This window comes from Pelodiscus sinensis, chromosome 16, assembly GCF_052426305.1.
Source record: "Pelodiscus sinensis isolate ZL-2025 chromosome 16, ASM5242630v1, whole genome shotgun sequence".
NCBI lineage: Eukaryota > Metazoa > Chordata > Testudines > Trionychidae > Pelodiscus > Pelodiscus sinensis.
The window spans coordinates 27940162-27952422 of NC_143067.1; the positions used below are offsets into that span (position 1 = coordinate 27940162).

Consider the following 12261-nt stretch of genomic DNA (forward strand, 5'->3'; position numbering starts at 1 on the left):
TCAAGGGCAGAATTCCCTCTATGCCAGCAGTTCCCAACCATTTCCAGATGGGAACCCATTTTGACAATTCAGGAAGACTTGGTGACCCAAGGCAATTCAAAAACGGGGGGAGGAGGAAGGGCAGAACCACCTGGGGAGACACTTGGCGACCCTTTTGAAATGTAATGGTGACCCATATTTGGGTCCCAACCCATACGTTGGGAAACCCTGCTCTATACTTACAAGCATAAAGTATTAAGCAGAATCATCAGCCAAAGTAGGAATACTCATGCATTTCAACTATCACATTTGTTCATATTTCCCTATGTAGATGCTATTCTTTATGTACTCTATACAAAAATAAATTTACTTTGTCACGTTCAGTTTATTCACGCCAACCATCATCAAAACCAACAAGCCAAACAAAAAGGTCTTTGAGAACAGTTTGTCCCTCCTTTCCACGATGGCAAAAACAAAACAAAACAAAACAAAAACCACATTTTTTTTTATCTTTTCTTAACTCAAAAAGGCCTAAAATATTCAGATGCAGATAGGATCCATACATGGAAAAATTCAGTCCACAGGTGAGCATTTTCAAAAGTTCTGAGTGAAATAGGGGTTATAATTTACATAACTTCCTTCTTGCCCACTGTGGGTACATCAACACTGCAGTGGAAGATTGAAGCTGCTGCTGTTGATCTTCCAGGGTTCAAATTAGAAGTGTTCTTCCCTTGACTTCCTGCAGTGTGGACAGCTCCAGAAGCTGAGTTAAGCTACTTCGACTTCAACTATGCAATTAACATAGCTGAAGTTGCATATCTTAATTTGACTTTGTCCCGTAGTGTAGGCACTGCAGGCCTTGGTTATGTTGAAAGTTTTAAAGTCAGTTCTGTAAGGATTTTAATAGAATCATACAAACTGAAACAAGGAACATGCAGATTTCACTTTAACTAGTTTACTTGGAAGGTGAAAAGCAGTGCCTAATGCTGCTTTGGGGATATGCAAATTGGAAAGAATCCAGGAGTAAAAGGGAACAGTTAACACAACAAGCAGAATAATGATTATGATTATTGGCTTTCCTGAACTGTAGAGCTTTGGAGGGTAACAGGGAGAAAGAGACATTGAAATTGTCAGGTGCTCTCATCAAATCTTTGACTTTAATAGGAGCTCAGGTCAGTCAGGCACCTCATAAAGAAATTTCACACACAAGCCTATGGCTCTTGCTAAGAAGATACTATTTAGCCCTATCTTTTTCCATCAGAATGAAAGGAAGCAGGAACCACAATGTGAATATTATATAGCAGTACTCTCCACATGCTGAAAATTCATGATGAATATAAAAAGCGTGAGACCAAAATAATTTAGAATTGCAAGAGACTAAGTACCTATTGATAGTGTCATGACTTCTAGTTTTCTCCGGACTAGTTTGACCACCATGCTCTTCTGCAAAGGAGTGGCACGGCAGCACAAAACTGAGCGGCAGTACTTTGTCAGCTCCAGAAACTTATCTTCCAGGTCTCCTTGGAAAATAACATTCAATGTTTTCCCATCAACTACCAGCCCAATGTCAATGCTGTGGGCCACAGAGGCTGCTAAAGATGATGACAGGCTAATGCCCCAAATTTTCCATTTTGTTCTTTCAGCATTAGAATTCTTCCTTACTTCTTCCAATGTTAAATCCAAGAGGGATTCACAGGTTTCCTGTGTGAAGATGAGATGATTATAAAATGCTTGTATGTATGTCCCATTACAATATTACTCATGTATATGTCTAAGCAGATCAGGTACATTTGAGGATGTCACAGAACCATTTGGAGTGTTTGATAAAGAACATCTATAGTTTACCACACTGGAGATTGCACCACTGAGGCCCTCAGCTTCTCTACCCATGTATGTTGAAAACACAGACCATCTTAACAGCTATTTGGTTCCAATATGACTATTCATTTGAAAAGAAAGTCTAGTTTCACAAAGAGAGCCTGTATTTGTGTAGGCAATGGATTAATTGTTTTAATAATAAATTACATTGCAATAGCCTTTCCATACAAGGATCTTAACATACATTCCTAATAATAATGTAAAGTAATAACTACAAACACCCCTGAGACAGATAGTGAAATCATGATTCATATTTGTCTTTCAGACACAAACACATGGAATTTGACAACTCTCATGTGAGGGCTGGTGAAGACATGATTTCTCTCTCTCACACTCTCTCTCTGAAGCAAAATCCTCCAGGGGGGATTGAACAAAGACCCCAACTACCTTACCCATTACCAAGATAGCTTCCCCAGTTATCACCTCTAATACCATTAGCTCACAGACATCTAACTTTCCCCACCTCTAATATCATTAACTCACAGACACTTATCTTCCTTCCTCCGCCCCCCGGCATCCCTCCTCTGTTCTAAAATTTGATTTGTCCTTTTCATATGTGTTCATTTTTTTAAATTGTATCCTTTGGTATATATGGTTGTGACTATTTTCTTCCACTATTTGATCTGAGGAAGTGGGTCTGGCCCATGAAAGCTCATCATCTAATAAACCATCTTGTTAGTCTTTAAAGTGCTACATAGTCCTGCATTTTGCTTCAGCTACACCAGACTAACACGGCTACATTTCTATTACTCTCTCTCTCACACTCTCTCTCTCTCTCTCTCTGCCAGAAAAATTGAGGTTCCGATTTTTAGAAGTAGGCACCAGTTTTGAAAACTAAATACTGTGATCTGCATGGAACAGATAAGAACTTAACTGAGGTTATCATAACAGCTGCTTCTGTGCATTAGCCATAAAACCATACTTTCCCCATTAGTGCATTTCACCATTTTAGACCAAACTTTTCTTTCAGAGGAACACAGTCAATAATGGCTTAAGCAAGAGTTAGGTACAAAAGTATCCAAGCATGGATAACCTGTACAAAATGCTTTCCTTTCCCTAAGGTTCACAAGGGCACAGTGACAGTGTAACATATGGTGTCACACATAGTTCATCTTGCTGTTAGTCTTTTTAATAAGTCTTTTCCTGTGGCATGGCATAGAATATGAGAATAGTTAATCATTCCCCGTCTTTGCCTTCTGTCAGCCTTCCTGAGTGATGATTCAGTACTAAAATGTTCTTTTCACTTTTTGTTGCATAAGGTGCACCCATATGATCCTGTAAGATTTAAATGACACATAAGTGGGAGGTTCTGAAATCAAGTGTACCTCTGACACCTAAGACGAAGTCGCATCACTAATATGCTCTAAAAACATTCCTGGTGGAACAGCACCTTTCTATGTGTAAATCAGTATAAATATATACTGAAAATGTAAGGTATTTTAAAATTAATCCTAAAGGAACTGGCTAATTTCCTAGTGCTGGTCACTAGGAATACATCTCATTTCTAAGGTTTGGTGACTCTTTGGGAGTGACTGTACCAAAGAGGCCAGTGGAGAGAATGAAGGTTTGGGATCCCTTCTTGCAGTACGTCCACTTGCTTTCATTCCTCACTATTCCTGTCAGGGAACATCAGAACATAAGAACAGCCATACTGGATCAGACCAAAGGTCCATCTAGCTCAGTATCCTGTCTTCCAACAGTGGCTAATGCCAGATGCCCCAAAGCACTCTAACCTTTTTAACCTTTTTAACCACTTTCAATTTAAGTGCAATGTAAGATCTACGTCAAACCCAAATACCCTTGCCTGGCTTCCTTCCTCCCCTTCTCTGAGGCCCTGCCCTTGCTCCACCCCTTCTCCAAGGCCTCATCCTGTTCAGTCCACCCCCCTTCCTCCCCGGATCTCATTCACTTTCACCAGGCTGGGGTAGGAGACTGGGGAGCAGGCTCTGGACTTGGGCCAAGGGGTAGAGAGTGTGGGAGGGGACACCCTGAAGGTAAGTGGTGGGCTGGTTTCTGGAATTGCTTAGGGGATAGGGCATTAGCTTTGGGAGCACAGGGTGGTGGGTTCGAGTTCTCCCCCTCTTCCCACCCTGGGAGTGACTGGACAACAAATACAGACTGCCCAGGGGATGGACCGGTCTCCTTCATTAGAAGAGCAGGATAAGGGACCCTCTGAAGGCACAGACAGTGGTGGAGTTCTGGAGTGGACTAGGGGATAAAACATGTGCTTGGGGAGCACAGGGGAGTGGGTTTGAGTCCTGCCCACACTGGGACTGGGAGTAGGAGCTGCTGGACAGCCAATACAGGCTACCCCAGGAATACAGCTGGCTCCTGCATTAGGAAGGCAGGATAACAGACTAGGAGGAGATGGAGTGGGGTCTCCAGTGAACTCAAGAATAGGGCATCAGCTTCTGGAGCACTGAGTAGTGGGCTTGAGTCTGGGCCCCTTTAGGCAGCTTAAGTCCACCCTGGGGCTATATCTACATTGCTAGGTTATTGCGCAAGCACAGCTGTTCTTACACAGGAATCTGCAGAGCATCCACACTACCCAGCAACTCTTGTGCAAGGAAATTTACAGTAAGGCGTGGTAAGAGACAGCTCCTTGTGCAAGAGCTATGCTCTTTTTTAACAGGTGTCCCTTATCCTTAACAGGCGCTCTTGCACAAGAGGGCAGTATGGATGCTCAGCAGGGATTTCTTGTGCAAGAAAGCCCTATGGCCAAAATGACCATCAGAGCTTTCTTGCACAAGAGAGCATCCACATTACCATGGGTGCTCTTGTGCAAAAGCACAGCTCACACATGGCAGGATGGACGTTTTCTTGCAGAAGACTTATTGCACAAGAACCCTTGCGCAAGATTTTCTTGCACAAGAATCCACCAGTGTAGACATAGTGGGAGTGACCAGACAGCCAACAGGATAAGGGACCTTCTGAAGGTAGGAAGGTGAGCTTGGGGTGATAGGTTGAAGTCCCACCCGCCCTGGGAGTGCAGGACAGCCCTCACAGGCTGCCCCAGAGTTGGAGCTGGCTCCTGCATTAGGAAGGCAGGATAAGGGACCTGCTGAAGGTAGGGAGATGGGGTGGATTCTGGAGTGGCTTAGAGGACAGGGCATTTGCCAGGGGAGCACAGGGTGGTGGGCTTGAGTCAGAGTCCCATCCGCCCTGGGAGCGGCCAGACAGCCAACACAGGATAAGGGATCCTCTGAAAGTACGGCGGTGGGGTGGATTCTTGAGTTGACTAAGGGGCAACAGCCTCTGGAGCACAGGGTGTTGGGCTTGATTTCCCCCACCCACCCACCTGAGCAGTCAACACCCTAACTGCCCCAGGGACAAAGCTGTCTCCTGCATAAGGAAAGCAGGATAAGGGACCCGCTGAAGGTAGGGTAATGGTGTGGCTTCTGGAGTGGCCTAGTATATGCAGCATTTGCTTGGGGAAGTCCAGGGTGGTCTGTTCAAGTCCTGCCCATCCTAGGAGCACAGAGATGAGAGGGAAGGACCATGTGTATTTGTGGGAATGACAGAGATTTGAATTGCCAAGCTCCTTCCAGTCTCTTCTCTCTGTGTGGAGTTAGAGTATAGGAATGGGAGGAGGAGGGACACCCTGACATCAGCAACCCTCTTCTCCCCACCCTGTAAAGCAAGCAGGAGACCCCTAAGGGGCAGCTCCAAGGCAGAAAAGCAGGAGCAGCATGACAGTGGGGGGAGAGGCAACTGAAGTGCCTGCATTTGAGAGCTTCCTGGCCAAACCAGCCTCTGACAAACAGGGGTACATCTACACAGCAGGGCCATTTTGGGATAACATCTGTTAGCCTGAAATAGCATTCTCCGCTGTCTACCCAAGAAGCCCACCATTTTGAAATACATTCAAAACAATGGGCAACATATTCCAGCTTCCTATAAACCTTGTTGCATGAGGATTAAGGAAGATACCAGACTAATGATTTATTTCAAAATGTGGTGCTATGTAGACAGCACCAAATTTCAAAACAAACTATGCAATCTGTGTAGCTCAAATTGCATAGCTTATCTTGAGGTAGGTGCTACTGGGCAGATGTACTCACAGAGGCTACGGTCGCCATTTCTACCCATCCTGCCTAATAGCCATTGATTGACCTAACCCCCATTAATTTATCTAGTTCTGTTAAAGTCCTGGTCTTCACGACATCCTCTGGCAAGGAATTTCACAGGTTGACTGTGCACTGAGTGAAAAAAAAACCTTCCTTTTGTTTGTTTTAAACCTGCTAATTATTAATTTCATTTGGTAACCCCCTAGATCTTATATTATGGGAACAAGTGAATAATTTTTCCTTATTCACTTTTTCCACATCCATCCTGATTTTATAGACCTCTACCATATCCCCCTTAGTCGTCTCTTTTCTAAGATGAAAAGTCCCAGTCTGTTTAATCTCTCTTCATATAGGACACATTCCAAACCCCTAATCATTTTTGTTGCCCTTTTCTGAACCTTTTCCAATGCCAATATATCTTTTTTGAGATGAGGCGACCACAGCTGTACGTAGTATTCAAGATGTGGTCATACCATAGAGGCAATGAGATATTCTCTCTCTTATTCTATATCCCTTTTTTAATGATTCCTAACATTCTGTTTGCTTTTTTGACTGCCATTACACATTGCGTGGATGTTTTCAGAGAACTATTCACAATGACTCCAAGATCTCTCTTGAGTAGTTATAGCTAAATTAGTCCCCATCATATTGTATGTATAGTTGGGATTATTTTTTCCCATGTGCATTACTTTACATTTATCAACATTAAATTTCATTTGCCAATTTTCCAATTTGTTGCCTAATCATGTAAAAATTGGCAAACTCCTAGAACTGGAAGGGATTTTGGAAGGTCATTGAGTCTAGTCCCCTGTCTTCACAGCAGGACCAAGTACCATCCCTGACAAATTTTTGCCCCAAATGGCCTCTGTAAGGATTGAACTCACAACACCAGGTTTAGCAGCCCAATGCTCAAACCACTGAGCTATCTGTCCCACCCCCAAACATAGTTTGGTGAGATCTTTTTGAAGCTCTTCACAGTCTGCTTTGGACTTAAATATCATGAGCAGTTTAATATCATCTGCCAATTTTGCCACCTCACTGTTTGTCCCTTTCTCTAGATCATTTATAAATAGGCAGGAGCGGCCCGAGGCCGGCTGCAGCAGCTGGCGCCCTAGGCAGAAGGCGCGATCGGTGCTCCTGCCTGCGTGACTGTCAAGGGCTGTGATGTCATCATCGGGTGCCTGGCCCGGCAGCGCCCTAGTCAACTGCCTAGTTTGCCTAGGTTCACGGGCCGCCCCTGTAAATAGGTTGAATAGGATTGGTCCCAGTAGAGACCTTGTGGGACACCGCTACTTACCCTTCTCCATTCTGAAATGTTACCATTTATTCCTACCCTTCAGGGGCGGCCTGTGAGCCTAGGCAAACTAGGCAGTTGCCTAGGGCACCGCCAGTCCGGGCTCCCGATGATGACGTCACGGCCATTGACGGCCGTGCAGGCGGGGGCACCAATCGCACCTTCCGCCTGGGGCGCCAGCTGCCACAGCCGGCCTCGGGCCACTCTTGCTACCCTTTGTTTCCTGTCTTTTAACCAGTTATCAATCCATGAAAGGACCTTCCCTCTTATCCCATGACAACTTACTTTACTTCAGAGCCTTTCGTGAGGGACCTTGTCAAAGGCTTTCTGGAAATCTAAGTATACTGGATCCTCCTTTTCCATGTTTGTTGACCCCCTCAAAGAACTCTAGTATGTTAGTAAGGCATGATTTCCCTTTTCAGAAACCATGTTGACTTCCCCAACAAATTATGTTCATCTATGTGTCTGGCAATTTTTTTCTCTACTATAGTTTCAGCTAATTTGCCCAGTACTAATGTTTGATTTACTGGTCTGTAATTGCCAGGATCTCCTCTAGAGCCCTTTTTAATTATTGGCATCACATTAGCTATCTTCCCGTCATTAGATACCAAAGCTGATTTAAAGATTGGTTACAAACCACAGTTAATAGTTCTGCAATTTCACATTTGAGTTCTTTGAGAACTCTTGTGTGAATGCCATCTGCTCCTGGTGACTGTGGCATTTAATTTCAGAAACGGTAACTACACAAAAAGGAGGAGGTTACTGAAACAGATTAAAAGATACAGTAACTAAAGTAAAATCCCTACAAGCTACATAGAAACTTTTCAAAGATGCCATAATAGAGGCCCAATTTAAATGAATACCCCAAATTAAAAAACACAGTAAGAAAACCCCAAAAGTGCCACCAGGGCTTAACAACCAAGTAAAAGAAGCAGTGAGAGATAAAAAGGCATTGTTTAAAAAGTGGAAGTTAAATCCTAGTAAGGAACATAGAAAGGAGCATAAACTCTGTCAAATTAAGTGTTAAACTATAATAAGAAAAGCCAAAAAGGAGTTTGAAGAGCAGCTACCGAAAAACTCAGAAAGTAATAGCAGCGTGTTTTTTAAGTACATCAGAAGTAGGAAGCCTGCTAAACAACTAGGCTGCGTCTAGATTGGCATGATTTTCCGGAAATTCTTTTAACGGAAAACTTTTCTGTTAAAAGCATTTTCGGAACAGAGCATCTAGATTGGCATGGACACTTTTCCGCAAAAGCATTTTGTGCGGAAAAGCGTCCGTGCCAATCTAGACGCGCTTTTCCGCAAAAAAGCCCTGATCGCCGTTTTCGCAATCGGGGCTTTTTTGCGGAAAACAAATCTGAGCTGTCTACACTGGCCCTTTTGCGCAAAAGCTTTGCGCAAAAGGACTTTCACTTGAATGGAAGCAGAATAGTATTTCCACAAGAAGCACTGATTTCTTACAGGAGGAAGTCAGTGCTTTTGCGGAAATTCAATCAGCCAGTGACTGCTGAGGTGTTTCCCCCCCCCAGAGATGTTAAATTTTATTACATGATAGTCAACTATTTCCAAGAGGTCCAGTTATATTTACCTCTTGGACCGGATCCTATGCTCCACTTAGAACTAAATTAAGAATAGCCTCTTCCCTTGTGGGTTCCAGAACCAGCTGCTCCAAGAAGCATTCATGCAAGGTATCAAGAAATTTTATTTCTGCATCCTGCCCTGAGGTGACTTATACCCAGTCAATATGGGGATAGTTCAAATCACCTTCTATTAATGAGTTGTTTATTTTGATAGACTCTCTAATCTCTCTTAGCATTTCATAGTCACTATCACTGTTCTGGTCAGGTGATTGATAATAGATCCCTACTGCTATATTCTTATTATTAGAGCGTTGAATTACTATCCATAGAGAGTCTATCAAACATTTTGGTTCATTTAAGATTTTTACTTAATTTGATTCTACATTTGTATCATGCCACTCTCCCACCAGCGGAACCTCTTCTGTGCTCTTGATATATTTTGTGCCCTGGTATGACTGTGTCCCATTGATTGTCCTCATTCCACCAAGTTTCTGTGATGCCTATTATATCAATATCCTCTTTTAAAACTAGGCATTCTAATTCACCCATCTTATTTTTTAGACTTCTAGCATTTCTGCATAAGCACTTCAAAATTGTATCAATATTTATCAGTCTGCCATTTCCTGATGTGTTTAATTTGATTGTGTCTCGTGATCTGACCCATATTTTATCATTTTCCATCCTCTCCTCCTGACTAGAACATAGTGAATTTTTATTAATAGACCCCCCTCCAAAGAGATGTCTCTGTCCAATCTATATGCTCCTCTGCACCTGTTGGCTTTTCCCCAGCCCTTAGTTTAAAAACTGTTCTATGACTTTTTTCATGTTAAGTGCCAGTAGTCTGGTTCCATTTTGGTTTAGGTAGAGCCCATCCTTCCTGTATAGGCTTCCCCTACCCCAAAAGTTTTGCCACTTCCTAATAAATCTTAACCCCCCACACACACTCTCTATACCATCATCTGATCCATGCATTGAGACTCTGAAGCTCTGCCTGCCTACCTGGCCTTGCACATGGAACTGGAAGCATTTTAGAGAATGCTATCATAGAGGTCCTGGATTTCAATTTTTTTCCTAGAAGCCTAAATTTGGCCTTCAGAACCTCTCTCCTACTCTTCCCTGTGTTATTAGTACCTACATGTTCCACAAACTCCAGCTCCTCCCCAGCACTACAGATAAGTCAATCTAGATGTCTTGAGAGATCCACAACCTTCACACCAGACAGGGTAGTCACCATACTGTTCTCCTGGTCATCACAAAGTCAGCTATCTATATTTCTAAAGACAGAATCCCCCATTGCTAACACTTGCCTTTTCCTAATGTCTGGAATTCCCTCCTCTGGAGAGATATCCTCAGTGCAAGAGGTTACTACAACATCATCTGGAAGGAGGGTCCCAATTATGGGATGATTTCCCTCTCCTCCAGCTGAATGTTCTCCTTCCCTGAGACTTTCATTCTTCATAACAGGACATGGGCCATCTGACTGGAGATGGGACAGTTCTACAGTATCCCAGAAAGCCTCATCTGTGTACCTCTCGGCCTCCCTTAGCTCCTCCAGTTCAGCCACCCTGTCCTCCAAAACCTGTATGTGATCGCTAAGGGCCAGGTGCTCCTTGCAATGAATGTACACATATTCCAGCTGTTCATAGGGCAGGTAATCATACATGCTACATTGGGTGCAATAAACTGGATAGCTGCAGGGCTTTGGCCTGCATTCTCTCCTATAGAGAATTAGATTGTTAGGGTTTTTATTTAAACCAAGTAGTTTTGGTTTTAGTTTAGTTTAAAAGTTGTAAAGAATGCCAAGTGTATCTAGGTCCTTCTAACTACCCCTCTGAACTGCCTTTGAAACTCCCTGTTAACTGCCCTGTTCACTGAGCTTCCTGGTCACTTACGAACAGGCTTTATGTAGCCCTGGCCTTCTTGAAAGCCCTGTCCCCTGGTTAAGGCATGACCAATGAACAGAGGGTTCTAGATTTCAAATCCTTGTTACAGCTTCCAACTGCCAGCCTCAACACATGGTCCTTCTACCATGTGACAACTGACTATCCCTTAGTCAGGGCCCCACCTCGTCCTCAGCTAAGGAGGAAACTGAATAATGAATGATAGTTATTGAGGGCAAGAAGCAAAGAAAGGTTCACTACTGTTGTAGCCCAAACTGGGGAGCATGTAGAATGGTAGGTAAGAAATGTTCTCTGCTCACTTAAGGGGGGGAGGGGGGCAGTGTCAATAAATATGGTACATTGGAGATTTGGGGGAAGCTTCCCAACTGTGCAGAAACTGGTCATGTAATTCTGGATTCAGGTGTGTGGTGGAAAACAGTGCAAATGGGCATAACTATCTTTACCACCTTGGTGCCCATCACTGAATATGTGTGGTGTTATCTTCAAAGAAAAGTGACGTCGCATATACAGTAAAGGAATTTCCATTTCAACAGACAGAACTTTAACATTGCTATGAACTGGCATATCTTTGCCACTACTAGATGAGATCGGAATGCTCAGCTTTGTGCCATGAGTCATATATTGGTAACAGCTAAAGGAGATTTTCCTTTAGTTTAACTAGCTGGATATTATGCTTGGAGCAAAAATATCTGAATCATATCCCAAATATCACCATGGAATTCTTAGTAGTAGTTGTGATAACTATGAAGACCAAGGTTGTTGGAACTGAAAGTTTTATTCTTTTTATATTTGTATTTTAGGTTTAGTAATGTAGTAATGTAAGGTAATATATATAATTATATTTAATATTGTAGTAAGTTAAATTCTTTAGTTAAGTATCTATCTCCTATATTTCCTTGTTCTAAAGTTTAGTAAGCTTAGTAAGTAAGGAGACAGGCTCTCATACTGTGTCTAGGTTAGTGAGATTAGAAAACTGAAGGCCCGGGCCTTCGATGCGAATTATTTTGATTTTGCTTAAAATAAAACACTGCTGTTTACCGTTGAAGGATTCTGTGAAAAAGACTGTACGAATGAGATATGGTGTGAAGGTCACCATTAGAGCCAGATGGTCAAGAGAGAAGGTGGGGAGAATGTGGGGTGAAGACAAACTGTAAAAGACAGACTGAGAAGAAACATATTGGAGTCAGAAAAACCATCAGTGCGTACCCACGGTCAAGAATTGATCAGATTGGCAGAATTGATGGCTCTAAAGGTGAAGGGTGGGCACCCCTGAAAACAACTAATTAAATCCAGGACAGGATGAGCCTTTCGAGATGTTTTGGGAATGAATGTCAACATCAAAAGATAACAGTAACCGGTCACAGACTGACACAGTGAAATCCATAGAGGAGAAGATTATAAAAGCAAGGTGCCTTGCTATAGGACTTTGGGTTCGTCTTGCCACAAACTCCAGAGAAGCATTGGACTGATCGACTGACAAAGGCCCTACACCTCCCCTGTGTTCAATCTAGCTGACCACTAGATTGATACAGAATCTGGACTGGTAACTATAACATAATCTG

The 12261-nt window shown here is 42.9% G+C and overlaps 1 protein-coding gene across 1 annotated transcript in view; it reads right to left on the reverse strand.

Moving 5' to 3' along the window:
- ATP10B (ATPase phospholipid transporting 10B (putative)) overlaps positions 1 to 12261 on the reverse strand; it is a 110664-nt gene that overhangs the window by 12194 nt on the left and 86209 nt on the right. The window contains exon 14 of the mRNA XM_025178505.3: positions 1365 to 1680. Within this exon, the coding sequence (XP_025034290.3) occupies positions 1365 to 1680 (316 nt within the window). The remainder of the gene's footprint in view (positions 1 to 1364; positions 1681 to 12261) is intronic.